At 39.7% G+C, this 20,569-nt stretch overlaps 1 protein-coding gene across 1 annotated transcript in view; it reads left to right on the top strand.

The window, feature by feature from the left end:
- Positions 1 to 1,321: 1,321 nt before the first annotated feature.
- Slc9b1 (solute carrier family 9 member B1) overlaps positions 1,322 to 20,569 on the top strand; it is a 31,758-nt gene continuing 12,510 nt past the window's right edge. Inside the window, exons 1-7 of the mRNA XM_048333545.1 lie at positions 1,322 to 1,424; positions 8,898 to 8,977; positions 9,155 to 9,299; positions 12,906 to 13,076; positions 14,703 to 14,845; positions 15,576 to 15,703; positions 19,869 to 20,044. Of these exons, the coding sequence (XP_048189502.1) occupies positions 1,322 to 1,424; positions 8,898 to 8,977; positions 9,155 to 9,299; positions 12,906 to 13,076; positions 14,703 to 14,845; positions 15,576 to 15,703; positions 19,869 to 20,044 (946 nt within the window). The remainder of the gene's footprint in view (positions 1,425 to 8,897; positions 8,978 to 9,154; positions 9,300 to 12,905; positions 13,077 to 14,702; positions 14,846 to 15,575; positions 15,704 to 19,868; positions 20,045 to 20,569) is intronic.

Below are 20,569 nucleotides of genomic sequence, written 5' to 3' on the forward strand. Positions count from 1 at the left end.
GTGCTGGGGAATCGAACCGAGAGTTTCATGTGTTGGAGGCAAGCACTCTTGCCACTAGGCCATATTCCCAGCCAAAAATAACTTCTTGTCAAATGGTATTTCCACAGGTTTGGGTCAGCGACCTTACATTATGTATCTAAAACCAAACAACTAGTAAACATAAAAAGGCCTAGAATAGACCTATCAGTGGAACACAGTAGCTCAACAGCTATGTACAAATGATCATATAAGACAAGGATAAGCAAAAACAACTCCAAGGATACAGGAGGATTCTATTGTTGACGTTACATTTAAAGTTCTAGGTGAATTTCCTTTGGCGTATGCCATGTGGTTACTGTATATGATTTTGGTACACTGGGTATTGTATATATGCCTACCTGATCTAGGGAAGGGAAAGAAAAACGAGGGTGTAAGATATCACAAGAAATGTACACACTGCCTTATTATGTAACTGTACCCCTTTTGCACAACACCTTGTCAACAAAATTTAATTAATAAAAAATGCTAAAATAAAAAGAAAGAATGATGTTGTATCATTTGCAAAGAAATGGAAGGATCTGGAAAATATTATGGTAAGTGAAGGTGGACCAAGAAAGACAGACGTAACATATATGGAAGCGCAAATTAGTTTATGTTTATAAATATTTCAGGTGGTATGTAATTGTATACAAATGTATTAACTGAAATATGGTAGGTTTAGGGGAGAACTCAAACAATGTAATTCCTCAGAAAGACAAAACCATAATTCATAAACAACAGGAAACCAGTACTTAAAAGGGGGTAGAGTGGAGTTGAAGAGAGAGGGGTAGCAAATGAAGAGAAGAAGGAGGGAGAAAATGTATATCCTGTAAAAGCAAAGTGAGGGAAGGGCTGGGTTGGGGCAGTTTGTATTTCTTCCAGGTTTGGACTTTCTCCTGCGATAGTTTTTCTTCTATTCTAGGAAGCCTGGGCATTTCATTAGAGGAACCTGATGGAAGTCTTGTCACATACAACTTCTAGGTTCATCTTCAAACCAAAACAGCTCTGCTTTCCTTGTTTCTTTTAAATGACTTCTTAGGCAGAAAATAAAACGGTTTTGTACGGTTAGCAGTATATCGGGGGTTTGTTTTGTACCAACTCCTGCCATGTCCCATTTATGTGCACCCCGCCATTCCCACACCCTTTACACATGAGAAAACTAGATGGGGAGATTAGTATTTGCCTGGGTCCTATAGCTAGAAAGTGATGGAACTGAAGCTTGAACCCAGGGACTCCTGACTTCTAGAGACTTGTTTGTTTCCCTTCACCATCGGGTTGTATCAATGCTGGTTTCAGGGTACACATGGGTTTTGACAAGTTACTCCTGTCACCTGCAATCTCAGGGCGTGACTTCTTAGCTGAAATACCCAATGATATCAACTTTGTCCCGGGACTTTTACAACCCAGTAGGCCAATTATCCAGAAACGATGTTGAAAGAAGAAAAGAAAAAAAAAAAGAAGGTTGAATAAATAAACACAACACACAGCAAAATTGGCGAGCCCCCAAACTTGTACCTCTGCAGCCAGGAGGTGCTATGGTTCCCGCAGCCATAGGCCCCACCCCCTGCACCTGCAAGCCACGCCCCACCGATGGAAGCCACGCCCCGAGGCGGTGGGCCCCACCCCTCCGCACAGCCCGGGTCCCAGTTTCAGGCACCGCGGCGACGGCGCGTTGGGGCCCGGGAGACCCGCCCCCCCCCCCCCCGCCCCCGACACCTTGAGCGCAGCGCGTGGCTTCCTCAACGGTTGCTGAGCGCCTGGTCCGGGGAGAGCTGCTCAAGGAAAGAGGGGCAGGTACGCCCGGCTTTCTCAACGCCCTTCTCGGGCTCTGGGGCACTTGTCAAGGGAGCCCACCAGGAGCCCCTTTTCTAGACACTGGGGGTGGGGGGAAATCACGACTGCCCCTTTCCATCCCCCCTCTGACTCAGTTTCTTCACGCCTGTGTCTGTCCTGAAACTTGAACTCAGGGCCTGGGCACTGTCCCTGAGCTTTTTCACTCAAAGCTAGTGCTCTGCCATTTGAGCTACAGCCCCGCTTCCTCCTTTTTTGCCTGTTGATCGAAGATAAGAGTCTCATAAACTTTCCTGCTCAGGCTCGCTTCGAACCGTGATCCTCAGATCTCAGCCTCCGGTGAAGCGAGGATTCCTGGCGTGAGCCATCGGAGGCCGCTTTCTCATCACCCATCCTTCAGCTCCCTCCTTTCCTCTTGGGTTTCTTCCCTCATGGGTTTCTTCCCTCATGGTAAACCGTCCTGCGAGGAAGGAAGAGGAGGTCTTTCAGTTAAGATCGATTTGCACAATTATCCTCCTTAAGATAATTAGACCCTATAGGCTCGTGTACAAACGGTGACATTCAACAGAGGAGCCTTCTCACGCTCCTGTGTTTGGATATATTTTCTGTCTAGTCCTCTTGATGCTTTAAAATGGTTTTCTTGTGCTTTTAACTGTTGACAGTATGTGTTTATTAGAGCACAAAAATCTACCACTTAAATATTAAAGGGAAGGTGAAGCAATGAAATCTAGAAATTCTGCTGATTTACAGGTAGGATGACTGGCAATAGGGGGATTCATATTCACTCTCATAGAAAAAAAATTAATCGCACTTTTGATAGCACTCCACATTTTCTGCCATCCTTTTACCTCATTTGATTCTTGTACTTGCTTCTTTTCAGATTAGGAAATTGAGGTCCAGAGAGGTATGTTGGTAATGGACACATACCTAAGTGGCAGAATTATCACTAGAGTAGTTTGCCTTTTTTTGCTTTTAAATGGAATTGATGAATACTGCATTGTATCCAAAAAAATTTTTTTAAAAAGATAGCAAAGAAAAACTCTGCAGGGTTGAAAGTACCTCTACTAGTCAGAAATCTCTCACAATAGAGAAAAAGTCCTTTATAAATTCTTAGATCTAACAAGCTCAGGACTGTGGCTCAGTAGTCCAGTCGAGCATGCATGCGGCCCTGGGTTTGATGGCAGGTCTTTTGTCTTAATTTAGAGGAGGAAATAGGAACAGAAGTCACTAACAAGCACCTCTTGGTCTTTTCGTATGGTTGTCTACAGTAGTTTGACCTGTGTACATTATATACTGGGCTTTCAATGAATGTCTGCCAAATTTCAGAGGGGTGGATGGATTGGGGGAGGGGGGGCATCTTGGAGGAAGTGCCAGGGAAACTTTTTGGAAGGAAGGACTTCAGAACTGATAGTTTGCTGGGCAAAGCAGGTGTGTTAGGACAGGGAAACAGCACAATGAAGGAGTAAATTTTGGAGACACAAACCATAGCGAATTGAGGAACTGAAATTTAGAGAAGAATGAAAAAGACAGTAGGGAAAAGGATAGGCATGTTGATTTGAAGGTGAATTTAAGGAGCTTGACCATTTTATTCTATGAGAAACCACTGAAAGATTATTAGGCAGAGAAGTGTCCTAATCAAACGTTAATTGACACTATTCTTTGCAGAAATTACACTTAGGGAAAACAACACTGGAGGTCAAGTGAACAGTTAAAGGCCATTCCACTATTTAAGGAAAAAGATGTTTATGGCCTAGACTAGAGAATGGGTAGTCTATCTGGAGAGAAGTCAGCATTATTTAAAATACTTCTTAGCTTATATTAACATGATTTGGTAATTTACTGAAAAGTGGCAGAAAAGGGGAAGCGGGGAGAAAGAATTTCTCAGTTTCTAATTTGAGGAACTAAGTTGATACTGTCTTCTAAGATAGGAAATGCTCTGAAGAAGGAATAAATAACTTTGGTGAGAAATAACCTTGGTTTCAGCCAAGTGTTTGGTGGTTCACACCTGTAACCCTAGCTACTCAGGAGGCTGAGATCTGAGGATCATGCTTCAAAGCCAGGCTGGGCAGGAAAGTTTGTGAGATTCTTACTTATACTTAGCCACTAAAAAAACGGGAAGTAGCCCTGGGGCTCAGAGTGATAGAGCACTAGCCTTGAGCAAAAGAGCTCAGGAACAGTGCCAAAACCCTAAATTTAAGCCCCATGACCAACAGAAAGGAAGGAGGGAGGGAGGGAGGGAAAATTTTGAGTTCAATAATGTATATACTGAGCTTAAGTGGTGTCATATGCACAAAGCTTCATTAGAATGACTCTCTATCCCTGGATACCATTTGTTTGTTCGTTTGTCCTGGAGCTGTATGGGGGCCTGAACTCAGTCAGGGACAGAATTCCGTTCCTTAGCTTTTTTGCTCAAGGCTGATGCTCTGTCATTTGAGCCACAGCTCCACTTGCAGCTTTTTGGTGGTATATTGAAGATAAGCATTTCATTGACTTTCCTGTGCCCAACTTAGAACCAGTATCCTCAGATCTCAGCCTCTGGAGTAGCTAAGGAGGTGTGAGTCTGTACAGGTATAGTCCACTAGTGCCTGGCTTTGGGATATTACTTTTTTTATTTTCAAACTGATGTACAGAGAGGTTACAGTTTCATATGTTAGGCATTGGATACATTTCTTTTACTGTTTGTTACCTCCTTCCTCATTCCCTCCTCCCCCCGCTTTCCTTTCCCCCCCAAAGAGTTGTTCAGTTCAATTACACCAAACAGTTTTGCAAGTATTGCTTTTGTAGTCGTTTGTCTTTTTTACCCTGTGTCTCACGATGTTAGTATTCCCTTTCAGTTTCCTAGTTCTAATACCAGTATACCTGGTTTCCAATGTACTCAGATAAGATACAGAGATAGTGCAGGTACAACCACAGGAAGGTGATACAAGAAGATCATCAATAATAGAAGCTATGGTTACACATAGCACGTTGAAAGTAGTTACAACAGTGATATAACAATCGTTTCCATAACCTGGAGTTTATTTCACTCAGCATCATCTTATGTGTTCATAAGGGTATAGCTATTGGGCTCTTGTGATCCTCTGCTGTGACTTGCCTAAACCTGTGCTAATTATTCCCTATAAGGGAGACCATAGAGTCCATGTTTCTTTGGGTCTGGCTCACTTCACTTAGTATAATTTTTTCCAGGTCCTTCCATCTCCTTACAAATGGGGCAATATCATTCTTTCTGATAGAGGCATAAAATTCCATTGTGTATATGTACCACATTTTCCTGATCCATTCGTCTACTGAGGGGCATCTGGGTTGGTTCTCGCTATGACAGATTCTCGCTATGACAAATTGTGCTGTGATGAACATTGTTGTGCTGGTGGCTTTAGTGTGTTCTTGTTTGTGGTCTTTTGGGTAGATGCCCAAAAGTGGGGCTGCTGGGTCATAGGAGAGCTCTATGTTTAGCCTTCTGAGGAATCTCCATACTGCTTGCCAGAGTGGCTGAACCAGCTTACATTGGGATATTATTTATAAGAAGAAATATAGTGGGACAATATCAAAACCAAATAAAAGAGAACAAATAAACACATGGGAATTTTCATTCCTAGTTGGGTATTTAACGAAGTTTGATTTTTAAAGAAAATTTTGAATTTCTCTTTTAAGTTTGTTGTTTGTTTTTGCAATGCTGAGGGTGAAGCCTTGTACATGCAAGTGTTCTACCATTGAGCTATGTCCCATCTATAAATTTCAGTTGTTTTACTTTTTAAAAATTGTACCTATCTTTCTATTATGCATTCATTCATCCATTCAACTTTTTGTGTGTCTGAAACATGATCTTGCTATGCAGCCCTCAAGCATATCATCTTCCTGCCTCCGTCTTCCAAAATGTTATCACTGGCAGGCATTACCATGCCTGGTGGGACACTTCAATTCTTAGGTACTTAATTATTATGAAATTTAGCTTGCATTTTCAGACATACAGAGGAGAAGCAAGGGGGACTTTTGGAAGTACTTAGTCATTCTGCAAAGTGAACCAAATGCAGTTAGAAGACAGAGATGGCCATGATTTTTGCTGAATGATCTTTTCTAGTTTTTCACTAGATGTCACTATTGTACAGCATTGCTCTAAGGATAACTCCGACATCCATATGAATACACCAGAAAAAGGAAAATGTTTATATTAAGTGGTGAACACACATGCACACACACACGCATTAGTGATACTTATTTTAAAAATCAATTTCTAAAGCAGCATGTGTTAGATTTTTTTTCACCTGTTTCTTTTTAAAATTTTTTAAATTTCTTTTTGTTTTTGTTGCCAGTCCTGGGGCATGGACTCAGGGCCTGAGCACTGTCCCTGGCTTCTTTTTGCTCAAGGCTAGCACTCTACCTCTTGAGCCACAGCGCAACTTCCGGCTTTTTCTATATATGTGGTGCTGAGGAATTGAACCCAAGGCTTCATGTACATGAGGCAAGCACTTTACCACTAGGCCATATTCCCTGCCCCTTCACCTTATTTCTTAGTAAGTTGATTCTAGAATAGAAACATAGACTTAAAGTCCTTGCATCACATAAAATGCCCCCTTTTGACCCCATTTTCTTGGTTTGGAATTAAGCTGTAAAGAGGTGAAGTGATAAGTTTAGTCAGTTATGTAGCAAGTGGGCAGTTCTGATTGCTCAGTTCTTTTTACAATTCCATACTTTTCTCATTCTTCGTCTGTGTAACCAAATAGACATTCTAAGGAAACAGGGTGAAAACAAAACCTCTATATCATCAAAATGTTCACTTCTTTAAAGGCAAAGCCTATCAATAAGGTAACTATTCATACTTTACACTCATAAAAATTTTGAAAGGAGTTTGTGCTATAAATTACATGGATATCTCACTTAATCCCCTAACAGCAAGATACATAGATCTGTGTATATGTGTATTCATTTGTATGTGCAGATAGGTAGGTAGATAGATAGATAGGTAGATAGATAGATATACTCTGCCTTATTTCAAGTAAAAAGCATTTTAAAAAACATCCTGAAATACAGCAAAAAAAAAAGATGATGGGGTCATAAATTAATAAACTGGGATATAAGGTGTCTGAAATCTTATTTTTGTTGGTATTTTTTAAAATGCTACAATTCTCCCGATAAGCTCATATCTGACCCTCTCTTCTCTCAGCTCTGACTCTGCTTTCCTTACCTGTGAGTGTGGAGTAAAGGAGAGATGAGTGAATGTGGCTATGCCCATTAAAGGACAATGAGAGCTTGTCATTTATTTAAGATCGCACAACTAGTGTATTCCTTATTTCAAAGACTTCCTTCATTCTATCACTCCAGGTGTCTGACATCAGGAAGGCACGAAGAAGAGCCAGTCATTGTAGCCCTTAGACACCTAGATTACCACAATTACTTCTTACACAGGTAAACTTTTGCTAACATCAGAATTTTTTTTCTCAAACAGTTGTACAGATGTGATGGCAAAATGCCTTTCTATGAAAGAAATGGACTCCTCAAAAAAAAGCCAGTTATTAAAGTGTGGTCTGCTTACATCTTTCTAAACTCTGTTTTCCTTATTATTGTATAGCTGCCGATCTTCAAAGATACAGATTTATGTCTTTATTTATTTATTTATTTATTTATTTTTTGCCAGTCCTGGGGCTTGGACTCAGGACCTGAACACTGTCCCTGGCTTCCTTTTGCTCAAGGCTAGCACTCTGCCACTTGAACCACAGCGCCACTTCTGGCCATTTTCTGTATATGTGGTGCTGGGGAATCGAACCCAGGGCCTCATGTATATGAGGCAGGCACTCTTGCCACTAGGCCATATCCTCAGCCCCCAGTTTTATGTCTTGGTCTATACTTACAAAGGTGTTTGGTGTTGCTCCTAGTCCATTTGCCTGGTTAGGATGCTCCTGATTTTACACTTCCAACGTGAGCCAGATCATCCCATAATACCATTCTCATCCATTTTTTTACTACTTGAACTTGGGGCCTGGATGCCATCCCTTAGTTTTTTCACTCAAGGCTGAGCATTCTACCTTTTGAGCCACAGCTCCACTCCTGACTTTTTTTTTTTTTTCTGGTTAATTGGCTATAAGAGTCTCAGGGACTTTCCTACCTGGTCTGGCTTCAAACTGCAATCCTCAGATCTCACAGGAGCTAGAGTTATAAGAATGAGCCACCAGGACCCAGCTTAACTCAAACTTTTAAAGATGGTTCTAACTTTAAATTTATCCCTTCCAGAACTTGAGGGAATTAGGCAATTCACTCTTCCTCCCTGTTGGAATTAATTACTATGTAGCTACTGGTTTAGTAGCTGTTGGTAAGTTACCTTTTTGAGGACAAAATAGTATGGTAGTCATTTTTACAACCACTTTAATGAAAATGGAATTTCACACTAAAGAAATTCACTATGATTATTTAATCAAACTTTCAAAGACAAATATTGTCTTCTGTTTCATTTTAAATTGTCCTGATGTCTCATTCAGGATTGTGGCGTAGGATAAAAAAAAAATCCTGGATATTATCTCAAACATACTAGTTCAGTGCATGAAAGAACTGATTTTTATACATGCTTTTAAAAACTGAGCCCATCATCATGAACTAGTATCAAGTGTTAAATTTCTATATATAATGGATTTCAAAATTGAGTCATGTAGTGCCAAAAGCCAGTGGCATAGCTGTAATCCTTGCTATTCAGAAGATCTAGAAAAATCTCATTTCAAAACCAGCCCAGGCAGAAAATTCCAAGAGCCTCTATCTCCAACTAATTAGCAAAAAAAAAAAAAAAAAAATACTGGGCCAGAGGCAAGGCTCAAGTGGTAGAGTACCAGACAAGCAAACAAGCTAAGCAAGCAGGAGGTCCTAAGTTCAAATTCTGTTACAGGCAAAAAAAAGAAATCTTAAGAACAAATGTTTATACTTAGCTAGTGGGAAAAAAAAGAACAAATGTTTACATATTTTTTGCTATAAAGACATCATGTGTGACTTTGCTACAACTGGGATATAATTTTTAAAAAGCTCTAAAAATTAGTGCCACTTAACCATGTTGGTTTTGATGTGAATTTTGTAGTCCTATTGTTTTTCAAATTATGTTTTTCTTTTAGCTCTTAGCATGAGTACCACACAATCAGAAAATAAACTTTTGGAGGACGAAACTTCCCTACCACCTACTACAAGTATTGAGGTAAATCATGGCGGCCTCACCAATTGCATGCTGGGATCTTCCCAGATAGCTGCTCACATAGGAACTGTATTTCACATGGTGTCCATACTCATATTTATTTACGTATGAGATGTGGTAGTTTATTACATTCCTGAATGGGAGGTATCATTCGTAAAAGATTTCCTTGTTTTACCTCAGATCCTCCATGATCCTAACAGTAGTACACATGAAGAATCTAAGGAAACAGTCCTGTTAGAAACAGAGGAACCGATGCCACAGGTGAAAAAGAAGACATACCTTTCTTGTCCTCCACGAGGACGACTGAATAAAATAATTACATATGGTATGTGAAATAAGAACTAGAAATGAGAAATATACATAATGAATTTAATTTGTACACTACAGGCAATCAGCACTGCAGACAAAGAGAAAATATTCCCTTAAATCTTTCAAAATCAACCCAATTTTGCTTAAGAGATTGTCTATTTAATCCTTTCCATGTGTTCTTTTGTTAAATTTTTAGGATTTAGAACAGCATGAATTATACATTTTTTACAGATCTACTTTTTTGGGGAGGGTAGGGGTCCTAAAGCTTGAACTCAGGGCCTAGGCATTGTCCCAGAGTTTCTCTTGTCCAAGGTTAGTGCTTTACCACTTGAGCCACAGCTCCACTTCTAGCTTTTTGTGGTTCATTGGAGATAAGAGTCTCATGGACTTTCCTGCCCAGGCTGGTTTCAGACAGCAGTCCTCAGATCTCAGCCTCCTGAGTAGCTAGGATTACATGTATTCGCTACCAGCACCCAGTCACAGACCTACTTATCACATTTAGTCTTAACTTAGCTAGAAATAACATTATGTTCCTTGCAATATTAAAGTTTGTCAAATGAGGCCTCAAATTTCAAAAACAGCTGCAGACTTGTAAAAATTGTATAAAACTTGTTTTCCTACATAAGTTTTAAGGCATTTTATTGTTACAAAATATTCATGAAGCTGTTTTCTTGTTTCTTTCTCAATATTCTGTACAATTAGACTAAAATATAATATTGAACTAAAATATAATATTAGATTAAAATATTGGACTACAGTATAGTAATGGAAGTTTCAGTCTTCCATTATTCTATCTTGTGCTAACTTTAAACTGTTAAAAGCAAATTATTTCATTCATTTACTTGTCATTAGTAAAGGTTGCTTTTTTAAAAATTAACATCAGTGTTTGAAAGGCCCTGAGTCAGGCTTTTCCCTAAGCTTGAAAAGTCCTCATCTGCCCATGTAAATTACTGCACTCTTGGAAGTTTAAGGTTCAAAAGGAATAATATGCCCGAGACTTCCTGTTTCAAGTTCTATATGGAAGGAGCTTAGCGCCAATAATACTCTGCCCTAACAACAAACAAAGAACTGAACAAAGTGAAAAACAACTTGCCTTAGGTCCATAAGAGGGCTGAGTCACAGGGAAGTGCTGCCCAGAACAACTGGGGGAGACAGACAAGTAGAGACGGAAATGCAACTTGCCCTAGAAATCTCTGTGGGAACCAGCAGCAGGGTGGGAAAGTCTGAATTGTAGCCAATGGATTGGCTGAAGCTGTGTGTGGACAAGTGTGAGAATGAAACCCTCGAGGAGGGGCCATGTCATGGACTAGGAAAGGCCCACGCTTCTATAGCTTGGGCAAGGAGGAGACAGTAATCATTGTGAAATAGGCCACAGCCTATTATGCCTATCTCCTTAACAAGGCCTGATCTCAAGAGAAAGGATTTTACAAGAGCACAAACCTATAGGAGTTGTTTTTGTTTTTTTCACAGTCTAACCAATATAGAGGAAGAGAAATACCCAACTCTAGCACCCTCTATCTATTCTGCACTGACTACAAGAGTTAAAAGAAAACTGAAATTGAGGGGCAATTGTGACAAGTATGACCCACAAGCACAGGCTGAGTAAAATATGGCATTGTAACACTGCAGAATAGAAACCCCTCCAGCCCAGTTCTTACCACCATATTCAGAATGGCTTCCTCAGACCAGTACTTTTCAGTGCTAGGTCATACTCCTTTAAACTAACATTTATGAGTCTATTAAAAGGCAAAAAAAAAAAGTTTGAAGAGAAAACGTAAACATCACCATTGAGCCCAAATACATTATAGATGTCAGAATTACCAGACTTTAGTTAAAACAACTGGCTAGCCAGGTGCTGGTGGCTCACACCTATAATTCTAGCTACTCAGGAGACTGAGATCTGAGGATCGAGGTTCAAAGCCAGGCTAGACAAACAAAACCAGGGACTCTCATATCCAGTTAACCAGCAAAAATCAGAACCAGAAGTAAGGCTTTAAGTGGGAAAGCCACTACCCAAAACTTAAGCACTTTTTTTCCAAGAATAAATAATTGCCTCTTAATTTGGTAACTAACTTTGGTCAATTTTCTCTATCCTGAAAGAGCTGTATCCTGAAAGATTTTTTTAATAACTTTGTGCAATATGAGAAGTAATTTTTTTCTTTTTCTTTTTCTTTTTTTTTTTTCTTGCCAGTCCTGGGGCTTGAACTCAAGCACTGTCCCCGGCTGCTGCTGCTGCTGCTGCTGCTTCTTTTTGTTCCTCAAGGCTAGCACTCTACCACTTGAGCCACAGTGCCACTTCTAGCCTTCTCTATGTAAGTGGTGCTGAAGAATCAAACCCAGGGCTTCATGCATACGAGGCAAACACTCTTGCTACTAGGCCTTATTCCCAGCCCCTGAGAAGTAATTTTTTTCTTCTTCAGCATGGAAATATATTGCCAACCTAATTGTCACCATTGCTGTAGTATTCCTCCACCTAATTTGTACATTCCCTGATGAGCCATTTTCATCAGTAATGTGTTAGATGATAACACTTGTATAGACTAAACTACATGTATAAAGATTTCTGTCTATATCATTCTTCCTTTTTTGACTCTTATGTTCTATTTCTAAAGCACACCTTTCCATAGGTATTCTTGCTATAAAAAATAGCTGTACTTAGATGTTATTTGAAATTATGTTCAAATTATTCTTTGTTTGAATGACAGTTAAAGTATCCACAGAAAGAAAGAAGATTATCCTAAGTAAAAATCAAAATAGATTCTCATTTCTCAAAAATAGCAGGAAACACTAGAAGAAAACATGCCTAGTGTGGTCACTCATAGTTGTAATCTCAGCTACAAGGGAGAATCATGGCTTGAAGCCAATCTGGGCAAAAAGACCTCATCTCAACTCATTAGTTGGGTCTGCTGATGGGTAACCTATCATTCTACCCAAATGAAGGCATAAATGGGAGGATCAACGTTCAGGCTTGCCACGGCAAAAATATAAGAACCTCTCTGAAAAATAACTGAAGAGAAAAGGATTGGAAGCAGGGTTGTTGCTTGAGTGGTAGAATGCCTGATAAGTAAGCAGAGACATGCATTCAAAGCCCAGTAACATCAAAATGGAAAAAAAAAAAGTCAAACAGTACAAGAAATGGTTACCACCGTAAAGGACCCATACACAGTTAAAGAATACTTTTACTAAAAATGCTTTGTTAAAAAGTTGTCCCCCAGGGGCTGGGGATATGGCCTAGTGGCAAGAGAGCTTGCCTCGTATACATGAGGCCCTGGGTTTGATTCAGCACCACATATACAGAAAACGGCCAGAAGTGGCGCTGTGGCTCAAGTGGCAGAGTGCTACCCTTGAGCAAAAGGAAGCCAGGGACAGTGCTCAGGCCCTGAATCCAATGCCCAGGACTGGCCAAAAAAAAAAAAAAGTTGTCCCCCAAATTGACAGTCTTTGGAATGTATGTTAAACAACTATTTCTTCAACCATAGTATTAACAATATTAGTCCTTACTAAATATAACTAACTACTGAGGATTGGCTGCTAGTGGTTTTTAGTAACATAGAATCCACCTTTTGTTTGTACAGGTCCAGTCTATGTATATTTTAGATTAATGGTTGTTTTTATATTTCAGGAATTATATTATTTTCTATATGGGGTATATTGTGGGCCCTCTCAGGCCCTGAAGCACTTCCTGGTGGAAACTTATTTGCACTCTTAGTTATTTTTTTTAGTGCATTTCTTGGGGGAAAACTTTTGCAACTCATTAAAATACCTACAGTGCCTCCACTCCCACCTCTCCTTGGTAAGTACGTAGCTCACTGTGTACTGTACTGCTTTCCATTCAGACTAGAAATAATTCAAAATATCTCCATTTGCAATGTATATATTCCATAGAGCTTCTTTGTATGTACATTTACTGCCTATGTGTGCATGTATGTATGTATCCACCTATATATCTTTAAAGATTATTTATTCCCTATGTCAACACACACACACTTTCTTTTTACAAAATATTTTTACAACACTTTTAATATTCTCAATATATGATCAGTGTGGCGTCATTTAGCACGTTTTGTTTTTTACTAAACTTAAAATGTGTTCTAAGAAAAAGAAAAGTTTAGAAGAGACCATTTTGGGGTATGTCAGACGAGCAGAACATGGTTATAAATCCAGAGAGGAGGGCAGCTCTGTGCTGCCTGAGGCAGTACGCAGGCGTCCTCGGGCACAGTGACGGATGGCCTGCGTCATACGCTGTTTCACCACTCTAGATGTCTCCAGCTGGAGCTTAGCAGAGGTGTAATCAGTACACCAAATATTCAGCGCGTGCCAACAGAGAGGGTCTCTCTACCTGATCTCTAGTACCCTTTCCATGTCCATAATACCCCCGGCAGCACTTTCTTTTTCTTTTTTTAATTTAATTTTATTGTCAAGGTGATGTACAGAGGGGTTACCATTACATACATAAGGTAGTGAGTACATTTCTTGTCATGTTTGTTACCCCCTCCCTCATTTTTCTCCCACCTTTCCTCCCCCCAACCCCCCTAGTTGTACAGTTAATTTCCAACATATTGTCTTGTGAATATCGCTATTGCATTGGTTCACCCTTTAAACTTTGTCTCACCATTTTGTTGTTCCTCTTCCCTTCCCTAATTTAGATAAATGTATATACAATATCCAGAGTACCGAAATCAAATACAGTAATAACGGGATAAACTGTAGGAAAGAAAAAAACCATACTACATTAAAAATAACAACAATTAAAAAACCTCTTGTTTCTCTATCTTGGAGCTCATTTTGTTTAGTACCATCTTATGTGATCATATGTACAAAGCTATTGAGCTATTGTGATCCTCTCCAGTTTCCCTGCCGTACCTTCTAAACATGACATGGATTGGATCTTTTCCTTTCTCTAAAAACTTTGTGTTTGCTGAGGCTTAGAGCCTGTTTCCAGCTCTTGCATGGACTATGGCAGAGCCTAAACTAAACTCTGTCTCCAGTTTTATCTCTGTCTGATGCACTAAGGCCAGCATAGAGAAAGGGACATTCATTCTATCACTTCCTTCCTAGATCCCTGTTAGGCAGAGGGGACTCTGACCCTGTCAAGCGGAAGGGGAGCTTTCTGTGATCAGGCCCCCCTCCCCAGCTCCTTCTCACCCCTAACCAGGCCCTTCATGTCCCACTGCATTTTTTATTACTTGTATTGCATTTATATATCTTGTTTCTTATCTTTGTTACATTATGTATGCAGATCCCTCTACTAGTATGTAACCCACCCTTGTTTTTCTGTCTTGGAATATTAATCTCTCTTTCTCCTTCCTTCCTCCTTCCCTTCCACCCACCCTCCATTCTTCCTTTCTTCCTTCTTTATTTTCTTGTCTTCCCACCCTCCCTTCCTCCCTTCTTTTTCTCTCCTCCTCTCCACTTTTAGGGATGTTACTGGCTGGCTTTCTCATCAGGAACCTTCCTTACATCAATAAATATGTCCATGTTCAGACCACATGGTCTTCAACTTTACGAATCACTGCCCTTACCATTATCCTAATGAGAGCTGGGCTTGGACTCGATCCAGAGGTAGATTTCCAGTTATATTTTGATTAAGTCCACTGAATTATGTTGTCCATTATCTTTGCTCCCTGGTAAAAATCTCATCTAAAATATTTTTAATATTGTGATTTGAGTTTTGATTTTGATATTTGAGTTTTGAGAGGGTGAATATAATACTACTCAACTAAATGGAGCAAATGTCTGGGTTGAATGGAATGACTATCATGAGGTCATAAATAATTGTAACAAGTAATAGTCTATCTTCTCCTATGGGAAATCAGAACCATGAGAAAAAATTTTAAATCTTCCTTTTTAGATTAGTTGTACAGTTTTTAAATTATTTTCTTTCTTTGTCATGATGCCATTTTCTACTTATAATTGTGAATTATTTGAATAGTCCATCACAAAAAGCTCACTGGTAGGTTAAAAAAAAAACCAAGAGGGTATTAACTATACTATGCATGAGAAAAATTAAAGAAGATAGAAATAGTTAATGAGAGAGAAATGAATCTTTTAATATTATTATATCATCATTTTGTGAAGCATGAGATTGTTTGTAATCTAACTTATGATGACATATAAAATGAGCTATATATGAGTTTCAGTCCCAGTAGGATAATATGGCCAAATGAGATTAAGAGTAATAAAAAGGATAATAAAGTTTGTTACTAAACCAAGATGAAATTTTGGTGTTTGCTTAAATAATGCTTTTGTTGGACTTTGTAATTTTATCTAAATGTGGTCTTCTATCTTTCAGGCTTTGAAGCATTTGAAAGGAGTTTGTTTAAGGTTGTCTTTCGGTCCATGCATCACAGAGGCATGTTCAGCTGCTATTTTTTCCCACTTCATTATGAAATTTCCTTGGAAATGGGGATTTCTATTAGGGTAATTTTCCCCCTCCCCTTTCATGCACATATACCATTTAGGATGCTTGGTTTAAAAGTACAGAAATTTAAACTGTCAGTGGCTCATACCTGTACGCTTAGCTATTCAGGGGACTGAGATCTGAGGATCATGGTTCAAAGCCAGCTTGGGCAGGAAAGTCTGTGAGACTCTTATTTCCAGTTACCCACCAAAAAGCCAGTAGTGGGGCTCTGGATCAAGTGGTAGAGCTCTGACTGTGAGCAAAAAAAGCTCAGGGAGAGGGCCTAGGCCCTAAGTTCAAGCCATAGGGCCAGCAAAAATAAGAGAAAGTGTAATACTCAGAGAAAACAGGGCTGGAGGAGTGGCTCAAGTAATAGAGCATCAGTTTAGCAAGGACAAAGCTCTGAGTTCAAACCCCATTACTGAAAACAAAAAGGGAAAGTTAGGAAAAGAAAAAGCTCAGATAGTTTACAAATCTACTATGTTCAACTGATCCTTGTGGTATCCACCTATAATCCCAGCACTTTGGAGCCTGAGACAGGAGAGCCATGAGTTCAATACTAGCCTGGGCTGCATAATGAAATCCTATCTCAAAATAAATCTTCTGTGTTCTTTTTTTTTTGGCCAGTCCTGGGCCTTGGACTCAGGGCCTGAGCACTGTCCCTGGCTTCTTCCCGCTCAAGGCTAGCACTCTGCCACTTGAGCCACAGCGCCGCTTCTGGCCGTTTTCTGTATATGTGGTGCTGGGGAATCGAACCTAGGGCCTCGTTTATCCGAGGCAGGCACTCTTGCCACTAGGCTATATCCCCAGCCCTTCTGTGTTCTTGATGAACATGGATAGTGCTCGTGTAGTCTACTAAACTAATGTAGTTGTCTTCTTCATTGCATCCGTATGTCTTAGTCAATAGCCTCTTTTTTGTGCATTACTTGTAGGAATATGAAAGTACACATGAGAGATTTTGTAGTTATGTAAATAAAAACTCTCATTTTAAAAAAAAGCAAAGAAAAAGAAAAACTCCCTAAAATCAGTGCACCGACACTTTCACCGTCCACTTCCCTTTTGTCGTGATTCCTCAGATCTGTAGGTACTAACTGGAGGCGAACGGACAGTTCAGGCCTTGCTCCACGTGTCGGAATGCAGTTCTGATGTACCTTGCTTTAAGGTTCCCTTGCATCCTGTCGTCATGGAGTACATAGATGAGCTCCCATGCAGTGACACATATCTTGTCACAGTGATTGCATCTTCCAGAATTGAACTATTCTGAAAAGATCTCAGCATTTAAGGTTATGCTCGTTAGAATAACATGAAGAGTTGGCATCACCAGTACAATATGTTTACAAATCAGCAGCAATATCTTAATAATGATTATCTCCATTTTTGCACATAAAGAAACGTTAAGTGGTGTTCCCAAGGTCAGACAGCTGCTAAATTGTAGAATGGCGATTGACAGCCGTACTCTGGCTCAGCTTGGAGCATCCCAGTGTTAATGGTGTGCTGCCTGTATCTTCATCTCCTTTATATCACACTGTGTCCTTCCTACTGTGCTTACCTAATTCTTTTAAACCTGAGGAGTGGACAGTTAGCTTTTGTTCTCTCCTCACTCATCCTTTATTATATCCTTGTTAACTTTCTCTTCCTGCCTACAGAGATATTTTTAAACTTTGCATTTGTTTATCTTTTTGCAGCACAAACTGCAAGCTCCTCCCTTCTCAGTCTTTCAGCCTTACCTCCCTCTTCACCTGTGTCCATATCACTTATTTGTGTTTTAAATTTTGACAATAAATGGTTAATATCTATGAACCATAGGTTAAAATGTATGGGTAGATTTAGTATGTCTTCATTGTTCTAAGAATATTGGTCATTATTCTAAATCATGTTTTGTTGCTCTCTGTTAAATATGCCTCTCCTCAAGAATATTTTTTCCATTAAAAAAATGGAAATCCCATCTGGCATTGGTGACTCACACCTAGCTACTCAGGAGACTGAGATCTGAAGTTCATGGCTCTAAGCCAGACCCAGCAGAAAAGTTCCCATGAGACTTTTATCTCCAATTAACTACTCAAAAACCAGAAGTGGCACTGTGGCTCAAAGTGGTAGAGCATTAGCCTGAGCAAAAGAGCCCAGGCCCTGAGTTCAAGGCCCATGACTGACAAAAAATATATTAATAACTCAAAGTATTAGATTTCCTCCAAACATTTGGTATTGTTTCAATAAGTACTTATTTGTATATTAAGGGCTTTCTAACACCTTATGATTACCCTCTGTGCTATTGCCCTTTTGTGGAGAATAACATATTCTACCAAACAAGGTCCTTAAATTTTCTAGAAGCAAAGGCTAAGATTAGGATCTTTATGCACGTTATTTGTTGAGGGAGTTATCAGTAGAAAACTCTAAATGAAATGAACCAGATCAAACTTGGAAAAATCCACTAGTTCCCAAACCTTGCTATGCATTAAAATTGCCCAGGGATATTATAGCACTCAGCTGAAAGCTGCCAAAGCAGGTCTCTCCCAACACAGCATTCTGGATAGTAACCTTGGAGAAATGTCCATCTGGTTATCATTACTACCATCTTCTGATTGGGTAAGATGTCATCAGGGCCGTTCCAGATGGCTTGGATTGGAGATACCCTTGTTTTTAGATTAAGGGTAAGAAGGATTTGAAGCTTCTTCCATGCAGACTTTATTCCAAAAGAGAAAATGAAGGGGGAGAAACATCAAGAGTCACACACACACACACACACACACACACACACACACACACACACACACACCAGCCCATGCAGAAACATCTTGGAGATGTCCATTTCTATGAAGGAAAGCTGCATGTGGCCATGTATGCCTCTGGCTCCAACAATGATAGTGAACCAACAGTAGGCAGATACAGCTTAGGCATGTGCCTGGGTGGGAAGGCAAGACTCTATCTAAAAATAACCAACAAAAACCAGGACTATGGTGGTAGAGTACTAGCCTAGCAAGCTCCACACTCTTGGGTTCAAGCCCCAATACTTCCAAAACAATAAATAAACAAAAACCAAATAAAACAAGTGCAGATCACCTTCCCAAAAGATGTACAAATTGTGACTTAGAAACACAAGTAATAAAAAAAAGAAACACAAGTAATATGAAATGGCAGAACAACTTGATTCCTCCAAAAGTTTACAACTCTTCAGTAACTTTAACCAAACATGTTGATATGGTTGGAATTGAAGATAGTGAATTCAAACATCTAGTTTTTTAAATGATCAGCGACCTTAAAGAGGATTCAAATAACAGATGAAGAAGTCGGTGAAGATGAGAAATTCAACAACCTGGATGAGAAATTCATCAAAGAGATATTCTAGAAAGAAAAAATGTCTTAGAAATGAAAGACTCAAACTTTTAAAGCTCAATGGAAAGTGACACCAATAGGCAAAGCAAAGAACATCAGAAATTTTGGTGGAGACTAAAAATGGTTGAACTAGATATATGAAAATGGAGACACTTTTGGCTGGAGGCGGTGGAGACAGAAAGAAAGCTGGAGGTGGTGGAGACAAAGTGTGATAAGAGGGGGTGAGCTTGATTTGACTACAATGTAAAAGTGTGATGATATAACAATGAAATCCCCCATATGTCTAATACACGCTAATAAAACAACAGTTGAAGACAAGATTGAGCAATTACTACATTCAGATAGCAATAATGAAAAAAAATTGGAAATCAGGATCACAGCAAAGACAACTGGGATCCAATTAAGGTGCTATGAATCATTAGTATAGAAGAAGGAATCGAGGCAATATATTCAATTAAACCAAAGCAGAAAATCCCCCAAATTTGAAGAAATGTACACTCCATACTAGAAACATCTAGAACCTTGTATATACACAAGGTTCCAGAAAAGAACTTCTCTGCATTATAGTATAGTTAAAATGCCAAGAGTACAGCACAAAGGAAAATTACTGAAAACTGAGAAATGCCAAGTACCAAACACATACACACACACACACACACACACACACACACACACACACACACACACACACATCCTGGAATGCTTTGTCACCATAAAGTAGATTTCCCTCAAAACCAGAATGGTTTGCCTGTGCCACTATTTGAAAGGTCAACAGCTTTGTCATGATGTTTACCATAAAGTGCTACTCTGGTGTAAAGGGTATTTTCAAGCTGGTTTTCAAAGTCTGTCTTTCAGTTTCATACTAGGTGCCGTCTCTCCTGCAGTGGTGGTCCCGTCCATGCTGTTTTTGCAGGAAAAGGGGTACGGGGTAGAGAAGGGCATCCCCACCTTGCTCGTAGCTGCTAGTAGCATGGATGACATTATAGCCATCACTGGATTCAACATTTTCTTGAGCCTGGCCTTCTCCACAGGTAAGCAAGAAAACACACACAGGCTGTGTCCTTTGTGACCTTGGACTGTAGTTTTTCACTTAGGGTTTCTGTATTTATTGACCAAGATGCTTCAGGTTCACATCTTTCTCATAGAAAGCACATTCTAGGCCAGGAAGAGATTTTCTTTGGTAACACAACAACAAATAGTCTACTACCTAACACAGTGGTTTTATTGGAAGAATGAAGGGTTTCATTTGAGAATCCATATCATCACTATTTATCTGCTTCTGGTGTTTGGGAATTTTATTACTTTTCACTAAGAAAATTTTAACTAATTGTGTGTGTGTGCATATGTGTGTGTGTGTGCACGCCAGTACTGGGGCTTGAACCAAAGGCCTTGGGTTCTTAGCTTTTGCTACTAAAGACTGGCACTCTACCACTTGAGCCACAGCTCCCCTGTGGCATTTTGGTGGTTAATTAGAGGTTAAAGTCTCACTGATTTTCCTACCTAAGCTGGCTTCATACCCTGGTCCTTAGATCTCAGCTGATCCACCAGTGTCCAGA

Source organism: Perognathus longimembris, chromosome 24, assembly GCF_023159225.1.
Source record: "Perognathus longimembris pacificus isolate PPM17 chromosome 24, ASM2315922v1, whole genome shotgun sequence".
Classification (NCBI taxonomy): Eukaryota; Metazoa; Chordata; class Mammalia; order Rodentia; family Heteromyidae; genus Perognathus; species Perognathus longimembris.